The 20,902-nt window shown below is 42.3% G+C and overlaps 1 protein-coding gene across 4 annotated transcripts in view; it reads right to left on the bottom strand.

Annotated features, from left to right (window-relative positions):
- Positions 1-1,530: 1,530 nt before the first annotated feature.
- Positions 1,531-20,902, bottom strand: part of c6h20orf96 (chromosome 6 C20orf96 homolog) — a 32,696-nt gene continuing 13,324 nt past the window's right edge. For 3 of the 4 annotated variants that reach the window (XM_069884356.1, XM_069884355.1, XM_069884357.1), the window contains exons 5-8: positions 18,565-18,666; positions 12,443-12,529; positions 8,971-9,089; positions 1,531-1,767 (exon numbers count right to left, since the gene is read on the bottom strand). In XM_069884356.1, the coding sequence (XP_069740457.1) occupies positions 1,707-1,767; positions 8,971-9,089; positions 12,443-12,529; positions 18,565-18,666 (369 nt within the window). In that variant the 3' untranslated portion in view covers positions 1,531-1,706. Of the gene's footprint in view, positions 1,768-8,970; positions 9,090-12,442; positions 12,530-13,902; positions 13,979-18,564; positions 18,667-20,902 lie in introns of those variants that run through there. The other variant, XM_069884358.1, reaches the window with a different exon arrangement.

Here is a 20,902-nt window from a genome sequence, read left to right as displayed (position 1 = left end):
TTTTGTGGCTAAATTTGCAGATGACACCAAGATAGGTGGCGGAGTAGGAACTGCTGAAGAAACCATAAAATTGCAGAGGAATATAGACAGATTGGGAGACTGGGCAAAAATATGGCAGATGAAGTACAATATTGAGATGGGTTCAGTTCTATGTTTTGGCAGTGGAAATAAACAGACAGAGAACTATTTGGATGGGGAGAAAATTCATTTCTCAGAGGTACAGAGAGACCTGGGTGTCCTTGTGCAGAGAAATCAAAAAGTTAATGCCTAGCTGGGATTGGTAGTGAAGAAGGCGAATGCTATGCTAGCATTCATTTCAAGAGGTACAGTGTATAAGAGTAGAGAGGTGTTAATGAGACTCTATGGGGCACTGGTGAGACCCTATTTGGAGTACTGTGTACAGTTTTGACCCCCATCTTAGAAAGAATGTGATGTTGTTGGAGAGGGTGCAGAGGAGATTTACTAGGATGATTCCTGGAATGCAGGGACTGGCGTATGGGGAGGGTTTGGCAGCTCTTGGGTTGCATTTGTTGGAATATTGGAGAATGAGGGGGGGATCTCATAGAGACATTTCGAATATTGAAAGGTTTTGACAGAGTGAATACAGATGTTTCCCTTGATGGGTGAAGAGGACAAGGAGTCATAGTCTTAAAATTAGGTTAAAACAGAGAGGAGGAAGAACTTCTTTAGTCAGAGGGTTGTGGATCTGTGAAACTCACTGGTGCACAAAGCAGTGGACGCCAGGTCACTGGGAGTGTTTAAACTAAAGTATCTCATTAGTGAGAGTATCAAGGGATATGGGAAAAAGGCTGGAAATTGGAACTAGACATGAGCATAGTTTAGCTTAGTGTAGAGACACAGAATACACTTGATGGGCCTACGCCCATCTGTTCCTTAATCTTGTGACTCCTCCAGCGATGCCAACAGTAGGAACCTGACATGGAGCAATGTCCGGGGCTTGGACCAAGAGGCAGAAAGAAAGAAATGTGGTATGCATTGATGTTTATACTGTTCTGAGCTGGCATCTGATATGCACTAATGAGTGGCTGGAGTCCAACTTTGATTGGCATGTGATGCAACTTCTGAATAGGTTTCAGATAGGGAGATCATGTGATCCTCCTCAATCCACAATGTTCCAACCAGGGAGGCCACATGTTCCTTCAAATCCACATATAACAACAGAAACCGTAGAATCGGGTTGACTCAGTTATATATCTTTACCATCAATGGACAACGTGAGACCTGCTGACTTCCCCCAGTATTTCTGTGTATTTTTACCACAATTACAATGTCCACCGACTTTCGTGTTCCACTACATTGTCAGATCCAGTCTAGTTTTATGAAGGTATGTATGTCTGCCTGCCTCATTGTGAGAACTCTCCAATTTCAGTCCCAAGGAGTTATGAGAAATACATGACTCCTTAGTGAGAAAACATTGACAAGGAAGAACAGACTGAGGAAAGAAGGAAGAAGCGTATGAATTAACACACAAAATAATGAGAGGGCAAATGGAAAAACTGACAACATAAATTTAGTTCACACATATTTTTTATTTCTGCACAATTATTATTTAGCATTTATCAGAAATCTCCGTACATTTTGTAAATCTAGCTGAAGCCAAATTAGCAGAGCTTCAGTTTCTAAAGTGCGAGTAAAAGAAGGCGGTTTTCATCTGGACCATTTTCCTTCACTGTGAAGATTTGGTGTTAAATGGGAAGACACTCTTCTCTTGGGATATCCACCACAACTTCTGTGGTGGGTGTGCACCTGAAAGGCAAAGGAAAGGGGAGCTTGGCACTGTCAGTCAAACATCAGAGCTGTGACAAAACCCTCTTACCTATCGAAGTGATTAAAGGGTGAACCAAATTCAAACTGCAGTCACATCAAACGGACAAAAGGGAAAGCCTTATAGAAGACCAGGTAATTGCTGCAAATAGGTCACAGCGGAAGGGACATGACAGTGACACGGCCAACGTTTCTGAAGACGGGAAAAAGCCATTTTACTCATGCGCCTTTCCTCACATTACTGGCCACTAATGGTGGGTGCAGTGGTTTGGGCAGAGACAGCAGTGATGTGGGAACCTTTATTCATTATGATTTTGAAATAAGCCAAAGCAGTCTGTAGCTGACAATGTATATTTCTAATATGACCAATAATTATTTTGTACACAAGAAATAGGAGCAGAAGGCCATTTGGCCTGTATGCTCTTCAACAAGTGCACGGGCAGTCTCAGATATCAGCATCATCTTCCTGTCCCAGCCCCTTATCTCTTAATTCCCATAGTTTACAGAAATCCATCAATCTTGGTTTTGGATGCAGTCATTCACTGAGCCTTCACAGGCTCCAGAAGAAAGATGTTTCAAGTTTCTCCACCCTCTTAACCTGAATTAAACCTCTGCCTTATTTTGAGACTGTGACCCCTTAGTTCTAGATTCCTCAGCTGGGGGCAACATCATCACATTGCATACCCTGTTGAGCTCAGTGTTGGAAAGCAGGACAGCCAATTTGTGCACTGCAAGCTCTCACAACCATAGGTGACCAGTTACTTTTTGTGGGTTAGAGGGGAAGTATTAACCAGGACTCCAGAGACAGTTCCCCCGCATGTTAGAATGGTTCCACGAGATATTTTGTGTCCAGTTGAGCACTCAAAGGTTTAATTCATTCATATATGCACTGCAGCCCCTAGTCCTGAAAATGTTTGATTTTTAAAAATATTTTTCTCGTCTTCAGATCTCTCCCAGAACTTACTCTCTGCCTGGTCTCCATTCTATTCTCTGAAATGTCTTCATTTCTGCTCTCACATGTCCCAGTTTACATCACTCTATTGTCTGCAGCTTTATTTGGAGGTGCCAAGACTGTGGGTTCTGGAATTCCTTTCCTAAACCTTTACCAGGCTGCCTTCTCTGACCATGCGTTTGGTTCTTGGGCAAACATTGCTTTGTGGAGCTCAGTCTCTGATGTTAAGTTCCATTTGGGATGTGCCTCAAGATGTTTCACCACATTAAATATGTTTCATAAATGTAAAGTATTTAAGACTATAAGTGTAGGAGCAGAAGTAGGCCATTGGGCCCATTAAGCCCCCACCATTCCATCATGAGCTGATCCATTATCCCACTCAGCCCACTCCTATAACCTTTGTTACCCTGACTATTCAGATACCTATCAATCTCTGATTGCCTGTGACAGCAAATTCCAGAGTTCACTGTGCTCTGGGTAAAGAAATCTGTTTTAAATGGGCATCCTTCAGTCCTGACATTGTACCCTCTTGTCCTTGACTCCTCCATCATGGGAAACAATGTTGTCACATCCATTCTGTGCAAATCTTTCAATATTCAAAATATTTCACTGAGATCACCCTTCAATCTTCTGAACTCCAAGAGTTTAATACCATTGCCCAACTCACTCCTGCATATTTCACACAAGATGATTATGAATGGATTGCAACCATAACACTCACTCCAAGCAAAGAGGATTGTTGGGTTTGGAGTGTGCCAGAGATGCAAATATTCATGGATTTCATTAATAATTATCGAGTAGCCCACTTAACCTCTGCTTGCACTCCCATGCCGTACCATTAAACTAGGGAATTCTGCTTAGTGCCCTGGCCAATATATACTCCTCAACCTACAGAGCAGTTATCTTGTCATTTACCTTATTGTGATCTGTGAGACCTTGCTGTGTACAAATAGGCTTCCTTGAATCCTCATGCTATAACATTAGTTACACTTGAAAAGGTTTTACATAAGAACATATGAAATAGCAGCATGAGTAGGCCATTCAGCCTGTCGAGCCTGCTTCACTATTTAATGTGATCATGGTTGATTTGTGACAGGCTCATCTCTACGAACCTGCCTCCCCCCATCCCCACATACTCCTTAATTCCCTTACTATGTAAAAATCTATCCAGCCTTGTCTCAAAAATATTTACTGAATTTGTCTCCACTGCTTCAATGGGTACCAAATTCCAGATTCACCACCCTCTGGGAAAAGCAGTTCCTCCTCATCTCTGTCCTAAATCTACTACCCTGAATCTTAAGGCTATGTCCCCTCTTTCTGGTCTTTCCCACCAATGGAAACAACTTATCTACCTCTGTGCCTTTCATAAGTTTATAGGTTTACATAAGATCCTCTCTCATTCTTCTAAATTCCAGTGAGTACAGTCCTAGATGACTCAATTTTGTGAAGCATTTTGGAATAACTGCTAGTATGATAAGCCTTTTTATGAATGAATTAAATAAAAATATTGCTTGCTCAAATATGGTGCAACTTCCATTTTTTAATGTATACAATTCTAATGAAAGACTGGTAGTCAAAGGAAGGCAGAAGACTGTCTGTGTTATGTGACAGCTGTTATCTGATGCTATATTTAGAAGAACTACTAAATTTAGCAGAAAAATGCAAGTTGTGCACGATTTTCCTTTAGCAGTGAGGATGCTTTATATGGTTTGTCGCCCAGCAAGAAGCCGCGATGAATGTGTACTTTTAATCAGGGTAGCCCTCTCCACGTGCGACGGAGGACATATTCTCCATTTCTTCTCATTTGAGAGGCATAGGTGAATGTTGAAGTCTTATTTCATCCAATTGGTCCTGAACTGAAAACAACAATCCTGGTTTGACACACGGGAAAGGTTGATCGGAAATCCAGTGACCAGTGATCTCAGCCCGAAGGTTAAGCAGTCCTGAATCATTGAGCTCACCAACATCATTGGGCTATCATTTCAGCTCAGATCTGTCTCAATGGGTAGCACACACACCAGCTGTGACAGGATGGTGTGGATTCCAGCCTGAACCCAGAGACTTGTGCATACCATGGATAGGACATTGAACTGGAGCCTCATCTGTTCTCTCAAATGACATAACGTTTCAGATCTCTTCACTATATTGGTTAATGCAAAACGGGTTACTTATTCTGGGTTTAGCTGTGGGAAATTTTCCACTTCTTTTCCATTCTCAACCTTTTTTTGGCTATTCACCCCCCCCCCTTCCCACTCCCTGGGACTTTGCTGAAAATCTATGGGCACCTTCCCCATGAAGCAGTCAAGTTTAGTTGGTTTCTTCTGCATTTCACTCCTATCAATTCCATAAAAAAAACATGAAATATATTTATATTACGTGAGATGAAAAGAAGCCTTTCTCTTAAATGTGCTCTAGCCCCCAGGATTGGGAATGGCTGAATCTCACACACATTAAACATACAAACACACCATTAGTTATATCTTAAAAGTGATGTGAAAAATCACTTTGTAACTCCAATTCCTTTTAAGTTGAGTCAAACTGGATGCAGAACATTGTTACACCACACAATCAAGGAAGAATTACAAATAAACTTGATGGGATGCACTGATGAAGAATTGTTCTTGCGTGTAATGTAGAAAGCACAACAGAGCTTTTAAAATGTATCACAGGGAGATTAAGAAACCATTCAACCTTTTGAACACTTTTTCCCTGTTCAGTAATGATCACTTCATTTCCCAACGTTGGCTGCAATTCCTTGTCCAACAAAATCACTCTCACTGTTCATAATTTCAACGGACTCCAAACCTTGCCACAATCCAGCTACCCTAAATTGTATCCAAACATGGCCACTAAATGGCTTTGTCCTAAATTTATGTTTCTATCATAGACTTCTATCTCCGATTCAATAAAGTCTCTCAAGATATTCTATAAAAGCTCAATTGCCTATATCATCCCAGGGAAAGATCTCGCCCTTTACAAACAGTCTTCATACATTAGCTCTGACAGTCCTAGTAGTGTCATGCTCAGATTTAAAGTAAAGGTTAAAAATAATTAAATGCCTCAATTTTTGTGCAGTCTCTGGATTAGAACTGGAGTACACAACCTCTGTTATAGCTGGTGTGAGCTGAAGTATAAATACAATGAAAACCCAATGATTAAAGCAACAATTAGCGCCACATTACTATAGCAACCCAGATTTGAACCTGGCATTGCCTGTGTCTGCATGGGCTTCCTCCAGTGCTCCGGTTTCCTCCCACCCTTCAAAACTTATGGAGGTTTTAGGTTTATTGGGGGTATTTGGTTGGCAAGGGTTCGTGGGCTGGAAGGGCCTGTTACCATGCTGTATGCACTGATTTTAGTTGAGGAATCATAAACACTTGCCTCTTCCCCACCTCTTGAAGCAACAGCCCAAATACATGACAGAGACAAGCGACCAGCTGAACCCATCAATAGGACAAACCATTATGTTTCCCTGTGATTTCCTGTTAAGCAGGCACTCAATATTGACAGGAAAAGATGACTGCATCTTAAAAAAACTCAGTAAACTTGATATTAATTGAAATAAAACATTATATCAATTTGAAATCTAACAAAAATGCAGACTGTAGAAAACGGAAATAAAATTAGAAAATGCTGGAAGTACCTTGTGGATCGGGAAGGACCTGTAAAGAGGGAAACTGAGTTAATGCTTCAGGCCAGGGACCCCTTGTAAGAACTGAAATGCTCTTTGTTTCCCTTTTCATATATGCAGTATGTTCTGCTGAGTATTTCAAAGAGTAGACCTGCGGAGAGCAGGGAACAGAGACACAGCGCTCCTGCGTGTGGTCCTCCCGCCCAGTTGTACTGATGATGGCTCCATACAGGCTTTAAACGGCTTGTTAAGGGAGCCAGAGGTGTTTTTAAAATCATATGACTGCAGGATCTGGGCCCAAGATGGCAGTATCTGTGTTCAACTCCAGCTCAAGGGGTTGCAGACTCCAGGGGAGCATTAGTTTTACCACTAATGGTAGAACACTTCCCGTTGAGAAGGAGATAATCCCAAGGACGGTGACCACAGTGGTGGACTAGTGAGAGGCTCTGATGCTAAAGGACACACACAGGTGGAGAACTGTTGGTGACATGCGGGTGAGGCAGCCACACAGGCAGCAAGTGGTTGATGAAAACTAGGTATCAGAACTGGGAGTCAAGATGGCATGTAAGGTAAGATGGCCTCCTGAGGTTCCCTGGGCGCTGAAGGCTTCCTCATCATGCCAGAAGTTTGGATCTAGGTTCGGGTCACTGATGGTTTGAACTGAACTGAAGTCTTGTGCAGCTGCAGAGGATATGGGGACAATGGAGGTAAATCCACGGACACTCCGTCACTGAGGGGACTTTATTTTGCTTCTCTTTCTCTGACTGTAAGGAGCTGGACAATGCTGGTGGTGAATCTTTGACTGCCCTATGCAAGATGAAGGCAATTTTGTGCAATATTACATTTCTGTTTTATTACATAACAATAAAGTCATGTGATCTGAGTATCTGATCCATCTTCACTGGAATGTGCAAGTGGGAATGGAAAATTGCACCACACCATATTATTACTTGGACAGGTATTGAGGACTAACTTCAAGGAGTTGAAATAGTGAGTTAAGAGAGATTAAGGAAGGGAGTGTCAGAATTCCAGATTGGGGTTACTGAAGACATGGTCACAACGTGCTTTAGAGACTCTTGTGCCAAATTCAAATCCAACTGGCATCCATGCTTGCAGCTGCCTTATCTGCAAGCTCAAATTCTTTCCACAGATTTCATAATCTCTCCTTTCCAAGGTGTTCCTTTAACCTACTTGGTCTGGTGTCAAGCTTTACAATGTAAGAGATGCTACATTGATGCAACATGTTGGCAGTAAGGGAAGCCATCTATCTGTATGAGCCAGGTTATTTAACCAGTGGCCTGAGGGGCATTGAAACCATCTTTAGGAAGGACTCAGGTACAAATCCTGTAGGTGGAACCTCTCCTTGTATCCTTGGTGGCGTTGGTGTCCTTGAAAGGGCAGCAGAAACTTTGGCCAACTTCCATTCAACCCACCCACAACCCCAAAGGACCCACCTAGCCCCAAGCCAGAGGCTAAATTTAGCAGTCCTAACCTCACCCTGACTGAACTCAGCAAAACTGAGAAGCGGATGGATTTTTCCAAGTTTTTATGGATGAGCACCTGATCAGGTACAAGTTGCTGCTGCATTAGGGAACCTTCAGAATTTTTCTCCAATTTATAATATTACAGTAAAATCCCTAGTGTTCAGAATTTAAGCAACCGGCAACCCAACCAACCGCAAAAAAAAAAATCGAGGCAATAAATAAGAATAAATACAAATTTAAATAAAAGTTTACAATAGTAAAAGTACAAGTTCTTCCATGCAACACACAATCCTTTGGTGAAGATGGGAGCAAACATTCAACCAGTGCCCCACCTGCTGCAACTGTTTGAAAAAATCTCAGTAAAGTTGTGTTTGAATAAAATGGCAGTGCCCTGAGTGAAGAGCCAGTCAATGCCACTCGCTGCTGGGGTGACATTCCCAAAGTGTCTCTATCTTTATTAGCATGAAGTACCTTAGTAAGGCTTTATCTGTCAACTTGGGGGAGGGGGTTAATTATGACGGCGGCATGGTCAGCCTAACAGCACAACACTGATACAGCACCAGTGACAGGGGTTCAAATTTAAATTTTATAAGTTATAGGAATTATCTGATAAAAGTGAACTTTACATTTTATTAAGGTCTACAATATTGATTCTTTTTCAAATTACTTCATATTTTGCTTCGTCTTTTGTCTTTTAAACAGCGTATTCTTAATGTAGGTGTATTAGTTAGGCATGGTAAATGTTTCTCAGTCAACCGGAAAATTTGCCTATCTGGCATCTGCAATCCCAGCAGGAACCGGATACTGGGGATTTTTACTGTACATTCTTCCACTAGCTTTCTGCTGTATATCAGCTATTCCTCATGGGGGTCATACATTTCACCCCCCACCCCACGAACCACAGCACATCTCAGGGGGCCATGGACTGAAAAAATGATTTTTATGTCTTTGGTGAGAGAAGAACAGAGGAAACCAACTAAACTTGACTCTATCCCTGGGAAGGGGCCCATAAACTTTGCTCAAAGGGAGCCAAAAAATGGCTGTTGTATATAATTCAATTTTTTAACACCACTGCAACATTTTCAAGCACCAAACCTCCATCCAGCAGAGACACGCACTTTGGCTGTTTTTTAAAGACCTCCATGAAGATTTCCTCTCTGCAGTCCTTCTTTGCTTTCAATAGGTGGAACAAATTTTGCTGCAAGTCCAAGTTATCCCTTTCCATCTTTTCGTTCAGCTGCAGATTACAAAATGTTACTTTGTTAAAATCACTTTAAGCACAAGGGCAATTCAACAAGAGTTTAATCAACTTGAAAAAAGCAAACTTGCGTTAGGTCCCATGAAAATAACAGACAGGCTGGATTTGAACCATAGCTTCATCCCTTGGTCCTATGGTCCTTCCCTCCTGAGCTTTTCCACCACTTTTTGGAGGTGGGAAACGTCACCAAAACTTCCACCATTCCGGTCGGTGTCTGTACAAAGAATTGATTTTACAATCCTCACTTTTGCTTTCACATTCTCTCTTCCTTTGGCTTTGCCCCCTTCCTTGATAAATCCTCCAACCATTGAATAGATCTCTCATTAGTAAAATGATGCTGCCCTGCACTGTTGTTAACTAAACATTTTCTCTGCAATACTATACTCTGCAAGTTTGCACAGCCTGTGGTATTCGAGTATGGGTTGATTTGCTGGGATTACACACAAAACAAAATTTATCCACTTTATTTCTGTCCACATGACCATTTGTTGTTGCTTCTACCCAATACTCAAAAACTCCCTCTCTAAATTCCTCCCCATCTCTCACTCCTTGAAAATTCTCTCCTTACAATCTCCCATTCCCTGGTCATCAATCATAATATCACTTGTGATTTGGAGTCAGACTTTGATTGATGGTTCTCAAAAGTCTGCACTTTTGCTATATTTTTTCATTACCTGGTGTACTTAAGTATATCAGTAGTTTTCAAACTGCCCCCCAAACTCACATTCCACCTTAAGCAATCCCTATGCCATAAGTGCTCTGTGATTGGTAAGGGATTACTAAAGGTGGTATGCGAGTGGGAAGGGAAGGTTGAGAACCACTGCTCTAGACTCAATTGTTACTGAAATATTTTGCTTGAGAAAAATTGTCATTGGCCCATTTCTTTTGGAATTATTAAACAGTGCATAACGAATCAATTAGGTACAATAAAAACAGTGGTTTTCAAACCTTTTTCTTTCCACCCACATTTGACCTTAAGCAGTCCCTTATTAATCACAGAACACCTATGGCATAGGGATTACAAGGTGGAATGAGTTTTTTTTTGGGGGGGGAGCAGTTTGAAAACCACTAACTTTATTGGTTAGCACACAAAACAAAATGTTTCACTCTATGTCCATACATGTGACAAAAAACAATTCAGCAATTGATCATGCTTGCTTTGTGGACATCTACCTCATCACAGAGCCAATAGGTTTTGGGTTCAGATTCTACTTGAGGCCCAAGCAGATAATGTAGGAAAGATAAAATGGCTGAGCTGTGGAGGTGGTGTAATGGCAGTGCTTCCACTGGTGTGGATTTGCAGGGTCCAACCCGCTCAGTCTGACTGTCGTCAGTTCCATACAGGGTTGAAACAGCCTGTTAATGGAGCTGACAGTGGTTTTATTTAAAAATTCTGTGGTGCCTATGATCAGCAGTAGCCACGAGGGGTTGCACACTCTGGGGAAGCAGAGCACTGGCGCAGGGCACCAGAAAAGGAGAACATTCCCTCCATCCCAATTTGAAAAGGAGAAGCTGAGTAGACGACCCACGGAACGGACCAGTGAGGGGTTCTGTGGCAGAAAATCAAGGCTGTTGGCGACTCGAGGTGAGGAACCCGTGATGGCTGCGGGAAACTGCGGTGGAGAGATTCGCAGCAGGAGGTGGACTGCTGAAGACTGGCTGAAGGGATACTAGGCTTCGGAACTGCGATGGAGAGGGTACCGAGGGCGCTGAAGGTTTCCTTATCGGGTCAGAGATTCGGATCTGGAACTCGGGTTGTTGATGGTTTGTCTGCATTCTGCGTGGCTGCTGAGGCTGTGGTAGTGCTGGAGACAAATCCACGGACAGTCAGTTGCTCTAAGGGGACTCTTTTATGCTTCTCTTTGTCTGAGTGAAAGTGGTGATTCAGGCAATTTCTGCTTTACAGCAGACAAAAGAAAATTTGTGTAATTTTGCCTTGTCTTTATTACATCACAATAAAGGAATCTTGAATCCAAGTTAACACTGAGGGGATGCTTCAATGTTAGAGGCATATTCTGTCAGGGAAGATGATAAACTTTCTGTCCCCTTATACGGACATTAATGATCTCAGAAGAGTGGAATTCCCTCTGTAGTTTGAAGCAAAATTTATGCTCCAACCAACATCAAAAAGAGATGAAATTCCAAGCATTGTGTTTTTTCTTCAGTCACGGAGTCTGCAACCTTTTGCGTTTTATTCATCAATGAGACAGCACGATTAGTGTAATGCACAACGCTGCTACAGCACCAGGGATCGAATCCTGCACTGTCTATAAGGAGTTGGCATGTTCTCCTGACGTCTGCAGGTTTTTCCCAGGGGCTCCAGTTTCCTCCCACTGTTTAAAACGTACAGGGGTTCTTAGGTTAATTGGGTGTAATTGGGCGGCACAGACTCATGGGCCAAAATGGCCTGTTACTGTGCTGTATGTCTAAATTTAAATTTAAAAAAATATGATTTGGCAGTTAATTTTCTGTCAGCCTGAAGATTCTGGCAGGTGCATAAACTGTCTAATGTATTTCCTACATTTTACAATAGATTGAATCTCTATTACCTATAAAGACCTTTGGGGCATACAATCATGGTGGAAATAATTCTGAAATCTAGGGATATTCTATATGCAGTTTACATCGCCATTTACTCACATGGATCCTCTTCATTCAAATCATTTTTCCCAAGAATTTTGGACTGTTCTCTTCAATACTCTAACTCAAAACTTATTCCCTCATGATCATCCTTAACTGATGGAAGAATTTTGTGACCGATTGTCCAAATGGATCCTTCTGTCATGAATAATGTAGTCTCTCTTGCTCAGTATCTGCAGTTTAAGATAAGCCATATGCAAAAAAGAGGTTGAGAGGGTAATTTTAACTTAATTTGGCATTGCAGCTAATCCCTTCAGTTTGCTAATGTGATGGTTAGGTTAAAATTCTCTGCCCGCAACAGGAGTCACGCTGACAGACCTTTTTGTAGCAGGGACCTTTGTAACAGAAATGAGCCTGTCGATTGCAATGGATGGCATGACAGTTTCAGACTTTTATGGCAATGGAATCATTTTGAGCAATATCTGGACATGTGATGTTATGTGGCCTGATCCTTAGGGATCTCTTATGTGCCATTGACTTTGCATTATGACACATTCCTGGGTCTCAAAAGGGTAGCTTCCATTGCGCATCTGTGTCACAACTAAATGATCAGGCACATGAGGCTTCTAGCTGATGTCCCTTCCAGCCAAACTGAGAGACACCACACACTTGCCCTAAACTCAGAATCAATCATATGCACTGGCATCTTGGCAGGACAGGTTAATTAAATATTGCAATCTCTCAGCACTGACCTCTTTGTGAATCTCTATTTCCTTCTTCATTATAGCATTATGTAGTATTAGTTCTTGTAATCCTGGTGGAATGAACTGGATTTGCTCCTGTCATTATAAAACAATAAATATTAAAAACATGATTAATTGGTTGGCAAAATTGTAGCAAAAGCAGTTCAATCAAGTATTATCAACATGTTAGAAATGGAAATGAATTTTCTTTTAGATGTCGCTGCTCCATTAGTCACTAGTTTGTAACAATACTGCCTTTTACTTTCCATGGATGCATCTTGATCTGCCACTTTCTCCAGTACTTTTGTGCATTGCACTGATCCCAGCATCTACTGCCCTTTGCACTCAACCTTGCACTCAACGATAGCAAAACCAAGGAGCTGATCGTGGACTTAACGAGGGGGAAATCAGAACATGAACCAGTCCTCATCGAGGGGTCAGCAATGGAGGGGGTTATGAGCTTCAAATTTGTGGGTGTCAATATCTCAGAGGATCTGTCCTGGGGCATCCATGTCGATGCAATCACAAAGAAGGCTATACTTCATGATGAGTTTAAGGAGATTTGGTATGTCACCAAAGACTCCCAAAAATGTTTACACGTTATAAATGGAAATGAAGGATGCCAAACAAAGGTGACATGGTTATTGCAACATATTACATCACCAGAGATCTTGTTTCAAATTCACCATTTACTGTAAGGAGTTTGTATGTTCTCCCTGTGTCTGCATGGGATTCCTCTGGGTGCTCCAGCTTTCTCCCACATTCCAAGGATGTACGGGTTAGTTGGTCTCTTTGGTATAATTGAGTGGCACAGGCTCATGGGCCAAAAGGGCCTATTACTTTACTGTATTTCTAAAATAAATGAAAGTTGCTTCTTATCTTCCTTTGTAAATCTGATACCACTGAATTTGAAGCACCAGTGACACCTGGTGGTAAATAATCAAAAGTGAATCCTGTAAATATAACAGCTGGAGGGACTCAACAGGTCAGGCAGAATCCATGGAGAGACATAGTTAGTCAACATTTTGTGTTGGGACCCTTTTGTTTTTTTTTTATATTTTATTTAAAATTTTAAGGGACCCTTTTGTTGAGCCAAAGCTCTCAATTTCAAGAGAGGATCCTGACCCAAAATGTTATTAATTAAAAATAAAAGTAGTCAAACAACATGAGCCAGTGCCGGCCAATTACACCCAACTGACTTGCAACCCCCACTTGGTTTTGAAGGGTGGAAGAAAACTGGAGGAAACCCATGCAGCCATGGGAAGAAAATATAAGCTCCTTACAGACCGCACCGGATTTGATCCCCGGTGGTTGGCGTTGTAACAGCGTTGCGCTAAACACTACGTTAAGCAGCTGACCTTTCTTTCTATGGATGCTGTAAAAACACAATGTTGGAGAAACTCAGCAGTTCAAACAATGTATTGTGTTTTTAACTTCAACCATTGTGTCTACAGACTTTTGTGTTTTACCTCTTTCTACGGATGCTGCCTGACCTGCTGAGTCCCTCCACTGAAGATTCCAGCGTCTGCAGTTTTTCTGTTTAGCCTTAAATAGAAATCCTTTAATAGCAAGTAGGCTGACTGAACAAGTTAATTACTGTAAAAATAAAACATTTTTCATCCATCATACACTCAACGTTACATACCATTACCAGTTACAATCTGGAAGTAATTATCTTGTGGAAGTAGCTCTTGGGTTTTGGTTGAAAATTAAAATATTTTATAAAGAACAAATAAAATATTTAAATGATATATAGCTGAAATGGAAAGAGAAAATTAATGCTCAGCAGGTCTGGCAGATCTGTGGAGAAAAGAAGTTTAATCATCTTTCATAGCAAATGTTGACTAAGTGTTAAATGTGTAGGTTAAACGAAGAGGGAGGGGTCAACAAAAAGCAGCGATTTGTGACAGGGATTAAATAACAAAAAAGTTGATGAGGTGAAAAAAAGTTATGAATGGTGCAACAAAAAGAAACTAATTAGAAAACTTTCAGAATCACTATTGGATTATTAGATTCAATTTAGAGTCAAATTGAGGTGCTACTCCTTGAGTGGAGTGACAAACCAAAGTCAACAGATTATAGTAAAAATGCTGGAGGAACTCAGCCAGTCAGAATCAGGTTTATTGTCATGAAGTATAAGGTGCAAAATTACTATAAATTACAATTCTGTAAATGCATGATTTAAAAAATAAATAACTAGTGCAAAAATGAAAAAAATGTGAGGTTGTGTCTGTGGTTTATTGCCCATTCAGAAATCTGATGGCGGAGGAGAAGAAGCTGGTTTTGTAGTGTTGAGGGTGCGTCTTCAGGCAGCTGTTCCTTCTTCCTGATGATAGCAGCGAGAAGAGGGCATGGCCTGAGTGGTGAGGGTCCTTGAGACACCACCTCTTAAAGATGCCCTTATGGATTGAAGACTAATGCTCACTGGCCGAGTTTACGACCCTCTGTTGCCTTTTCCTGTCCTCCATATCAGACAGTGATGTAACCAGTCAGAATGTTCTCCACGGTACACCTGTAGAAATTTGCAAGTCTTTATGGACATAGCAAATCTCCTAACAAAATATAGCCACTGGTGAGCCATCTTCTCCAAGATAGATCTTCAGAGATGCTGACACCCAGGAATTTTAAGTTCCTTACCATCTCCACAGCTGACCCCTGGATGAGGACTGGTTTGGCTTCTCCTGGTTTCCTCTTCCTGAAGTCCACAATCAATTCCTTAGTTTTGCCAACACTGAGTGCAAGGCTGTGGTTTTGTGATATCACGTAGTGTCCATAGGAGGTAAAGATATATAACCAATGTTTCAGGCCTGAACCCTTCTTCAAGGTATGAGTAAAAAGCAGGCCTATGGATGATGCATGACCTGTTGAGTTCCTCGAGCATTTTTGTGTTTTTAGTGCAATTCCTTGAACTTGCATTGAAATTATTTGAAAAAAAATGCAGGAATGCAGAATGGGAAAGGATGGAGGGGGAAAAAAAAAGAACCACTTACGACTGGGAATTTATAATCACCCGTGAATTAAACAGAGGCATCTCACAAACCAGTCACCTAAACTGACATAGTAGAGGCTACAACATGAGTTCAGAATACATGATACCAAATTGAATTAAGTACCTGTAAAAGTAAATCAGTCTCACTTGGAAGAGGATTTGTGGTCCTGGAAGGTGGAAGAGGAAGAGGTAAAAGGATCAGTATAGCATTACAGTTGCATAGGAAGTTGCCATAGGAATTGAGGAGAACCGATGGGAGGGAAGAAGGTAAGTGGGGTATCATGAAAGGAAGAGATCAAAGAAAAAGATAAAAAGAACTGGGCAATAAGTTAAAAGGAGGTGAATTTTTCAGAGAATTTTGGGGACAAAACTTGCTTACACAAAACACGTCTCTACGACATCAGATTAAATTTGGTAGATACTGGAAGGTCCGGTCAGATAAGACATGCTGTCAAGTCAACTGTATTTATTGATCCTACCATGCTCACATGGTAGGACAAGATAGTGTTTCTCCAGGTCCATAAAGCATATTTACATAGATACAAGTTAGGGAAGCAGTGAACACATCAAAATATTAAGGTATTACGACGTATACACTGAAAGTCCACTGTACACTATCCACATCTGTACTGGTAGTTCAGGACCCTGTTGGTTTTGGGAGAAAAAACTGTTTCCCACTCTGGACATTAGGGCCTGAATGTTACGGTACCTCCTGCCAGATGATAGAAGGGAGAACAGTTTACATGTGGGATTCGTGGAGTCTTTCAAAATGTTTATTGCTTTCCGCCTGCATTGAGTGTAATAGATGTTCTTCTTGCTAGGAAGAGGTTCCCCAATGGTCTTTTCTGCTGACTTCACTATCCTCTGTAGGGTCTTACAGTCTGAGGTGCTTCCAAACCAGGTGGTGATAAAGCTGCACAGGATACTCTCAATATGGAGAGTATAGACTGGATGAGAGCTAGGAAGTAGAAGTGCTGCAGAGCTTTCTTGGCTATGGAGCAGGTGTTAAGGGATCAGGTGAGATTCTTTACCAGGTGCACTCAGAGAAACTTGATACTCTTGACAACCTCAATGATAGAGCCATCAATGGCCAGGGGAGCATGATCTCCCCAGGGCCTCCTGAAGTCAACACCATTTCTTTTGCTTTTTTTTTAATGTGCTCTACACCAGTTTGTTAGTGTCTGCAATTTGTCTCTGTATGCCGCCTCCTTGTTCTTACTGATAAGGCCCAACACTGTTTTTTTGCAAGCAAACTTGATGATGTGGTTCAAGCTGTGTTTGGCTGCACAATCATGGGTCAGCAGGGTGAACAGCAGTGGACTAAGCATGCAGCTCTGGGGGACCCCCGTGCTCAGTGTGATATTTTGGAGCTGCTGTTTCCAATCCTGACTGCCTAACACTTCCTGACTTCCCAGTCAGGAAGTCGAGAATCCACTTGCAGAGGGAGGTGTTCAGTTCCTGAGAAGAAATTTTGGCCTGCTGGATCTAAAGTATGATTGTGTTGAATGTCGAAATTAAGTCAATAAACAGCATTTGAACATACGAGTCTTTATTTTCCAGGTGGGGGCTAGATGAAGGATGGTGGCAATAGCATCGTCTGTGGAGAAATTGGATCTACGTGCACTGAGGGGGTGCACTGAGGGGGCAGCAAGTGCTTGATGTGCCCCACAATGAGCCTCTCGAAGCACTTCACAACGATGGACTTGTGTGCGACAGGGCAGTAATCATTGAGGCAAGACGCAAACAACTTTTTTGGCACAGGAACAATGGTGGTGTCTTTGAAGCACGTAGGGACCACAGCACTACTCAGGGAGATGTTAAAGGTGTCGGTGAGAACATCTGCTAGCTGAGCTACACATCCCCTGAGTACTCTGCTGGGAGTGTTATCCAGTCCAGCAGCTTTCCTTGGGTTGACTTTGCCTCGTTCTCTCTTAACATTGGCCACAGTAAGACACAGCACCTGATCCTTTGGAGGAGGGAGGGGTGGCCTCCTCTGCTGCTACATAGCTTTTTGCCACAAACTGAATGTAGAATTTGTTCAGTTCATCTGGGAGGGAGGCATCACCAGCACATGCAGATGGTGTAGTCTTGTGGTTAGTGATATCTTGGATCCCCTTCCACATGTTGTTGCTGTCCAGAAAGTGACTGTGAATCTGCTGGCCCTGTGCACAATTTGTCTCCCTGATGGCCTTAGATAGCTTGGTTCTTGCAATCGCTAGGGCTGCTTTGTCGCCCGCTCTGAAGACTGTGTCTCGGTTCCTCAGCAGCATCCGCACCTCTGCAATCATCCTACGCTTCTGATTAGAGCGAATAGTGATGGACTTGGGCACAGTGACATCGTCAGTAGACTTACTAATGTAGCTGGTCACTGTTACCATATACTCCTCCAGATTTATGCAGTCAGTTGCTGCTTCCTTGAACAAGTCAGTGAGCTCAAAGCAGTCTTGAAGTGTGTGAATGGCCCCTGCTGGCCAGGTTTTAACCTGCTTCAGGACCAGTCTGGAGCATTTAGCAAGTGTTCTGTATGCTGGGATTAGCATTACAGAGATGTGATCTGTGTATCCAAGGTGGGGTTGAGGCTCTGCCTGACATGCGTTGGAGATATTAGTGTACTCAAGTTTCATCTTGTTCACCCCTCTCATAGCAAAGTCCACATTCTGGTAGAATCTAAGTAGCTCTGACTTGTGAGGTTCGCTTGGTTGAAATCCCCAGTGGTGATCAAGTCTGTCAGGCATCGATTGTACAAGAACAACCTGATGAAACAGCATTCCTCGGTCCCCATGCAAAAAACATGTAAACACACAACCTGACATAACACACATACAAATGATTCACATGCAGCACATAAAAATAAATACGGTAAATATTGTTAAATAAGTAGTAGAGTCTCAGAGAATTGTATATAAGCAGTTCACTGGGTTTATTGATTTATTCTAAAATTTACCAGTAGCCTGAATGATATTTTTGTCTTTAAGAAGCGGGCAGTGGGAAGATGCTGTGTCTTGATGAAGGGTTCAGACATGCAATGTTATTTTTTTTGCACTAATGCTCCTCAACCCACTGAGCTCTTGCAGCAGATTGTTTTTTGCTTCAGATTCCAGACTCTCATATCTATCCACTATTATTAACATGAGTGACTAACCTTGGCAACCTTCTGAAAGATTTCCTGTTTCTTCTCTTCCAATGCATTTTCCATTGTTCTCCTATGTGCAAGTGTAACCTCCTCTACATCTGCTAATTCACCCTGTTTGGAATCAAAGAAGTATTGTTAAAATAATAAGGGTGCCCTATATGTAATGTAACAAGGGTGTAAATAGTAACACCAGTATTAATTGCTTATGTCATGTCCAAGGAGCTGCTTGTTGACTACAGGAGTATGATCCAGTTACCACTGGTGGATCAGAGGTAGAGAGGGTGAGCATATTTAAATTCTTGGGAGTCACTATGTCAGAGGATCTTTCCTAGACCCAACACAAAATGGCATCGAGAAGAAAGCATGTCAGCACCTCTACTTCCTCAGGAGTGTGTGGAAGTTTGGTGCGACATCGGAAACCCTGGCAAATTTCTGCAGATGTGTGGTGCAAAGTGTGCTAACTGGCTGCATCACTGTCTGGTATGGGAACACCAATACTCTTGAGTGTAAAGCCCTCCAAAGGTTAATGGACACAGCCCAGGACCTCACATGCAAAACCATCCCCACCATTGAGAACATCTATAGGGAACACTGCTGTCAGAGGGCAGCAGCAATCATCAAAGACCCACACCACCCAGCACATGCTCTGTTCTAGCGGCTGCCGTCAGGAAAGAGGTATATGTGCCACAAGACTTGCACCACCAGCTTTGGGAACAGCTGCTCCCCCTCCACCATCAGACTCCTCAACAACTAACTCAACAGGGACTCGTGTAAGGACTCTTACTTTTGCACTTTGTTTTTCTTTCCTCTCTGTATTGCACAGTTTGTTTACATTTCTTTCTTTGTTTACAGCTGTACATTGTGTAGTTTTTATTTGCACTACCAATAAGGGGTAATTCTGCCTCACCCACAGGAAAATCTCAGGGTTGTATGTGATGTCACGTATGTACTCTGACAATAAATCTGACTTCTCCTTGAACTATGTGGTTAGTTAGATCAGAGGACAATTTACCCCTCTGCTTTGGCTCAGGACTTGCTTCCGTGCCAGACTGTATCTGAACAACAGGATTCCAACAGAATATAAATAAACTAGAGGTTTTACAACTGGTTCCATTAATTCAATGACTAATGTTCAATTTTTAAAATAAATGAATACAAATTTCCCAAATCAAATATGTCTCCAGTTAGTTCAATCCTCAAAGTCATCTGCACCCATCAATACAACGTGACGGAGGGACACCAAGACATTACTGAGGCTCTCCAAGCCCTATTGCAGGAGGGCATGATTAGACGTTTAGCCTCTCCCTTCAATAGTCTCATCTGGCCTGTCCGCAAAAAGAACAGGTCATGGCGCATGACGGTGGACTACTGGCAATTAAACAAGGCAGCACCCCCCCCCCCCACAACCCCATTCTAAAACAGTGTCCAATATCGTCACTGTTGTAGAGAAGATTGCAAGATGCCAATGCATTCTTCTCCATCGCCCCACCCCCTCCATCAAGGTTGCCAGGAGCAATTTGGATTTATATGGGATGGGAGACAATACACATTCTGTCATTACTCTAAGCCCAACAATATGCCATGGTCTAATCTCCCGTGATTTACAACAGATTCAACTCCTCCCAGAGGTGTCAATTGCCCATTATATATACACCAAAGCCTTCGACACCGTGAGCAGGAAAGGGCTTTGGCAAATACTAGAGCGCATCGGATGTCCCCCAAAGTTCCTCAACATGATTATCCAACTGCACGAAAACCAACAAGGTCGGGTCAGATACAGCAATGAGCTCTCTGAACCCTTCTCCATTAACAATGGCGTGAAGCAAGGCTGTGTTCTCGCACCAACCCTCTTTTCAATCTTCTTCAGCATGATGCTGAACCAAGCCATGAAAGACCCCAACAATGAAGACGCTGTTTACATCCGGTACCGCACGGATGGCAGTCTCTTCAATCTGAGGCGCCTGCAAGCTCACACCAAGACACAAGAGAAACTTGTCCGTGAACTACTCTTTGCAGACGATGCCGCTTTAGTTGCCCATTCAGAGCCAGCTCTTCAGCGCTTGACGTCCTGCTTTGCGGAAACTGCCAAAATGTTTGGCCTGGAAGTCAGCCTGAAGAAAACTGAGGTCCTCCATCAGCCAGCTCCCCACCATGATTACCAGCCCCCCCCACATCTCCATCGGGCACACAAAACTCAAAACGGTCAACCAGTTTACCTATCTCGGCTGCACCATTTCATCAGATGCAAGGATCGACAATGAGATAGACAACAGACTCGCCAAGGCAAATAGCGCCTTTGGAAGACTACACAAAAGAGTCTGGAAAAACAACCAACTGAAAAACCTCA

Source organism: Narcine bancroftii, chromosome 6, assembly GCF_036971445.1.
Source record: "Narcine bancroftii isolate sNarBan1 chromosome 6, sNarBan1.hap1, whole genome shotgun sequence".
Taxonomy (NCBI): Eukaryota; Metazoa; Chordata; class Chondrichthyes; order Torpediniformes; family Narcinidae; genus Narcine; species Narcine bancroftii.
Note: the sequence above shows the minus strand (reverse complement) of the source record. Positions and strands in the feature narration are given on the sequence as shown.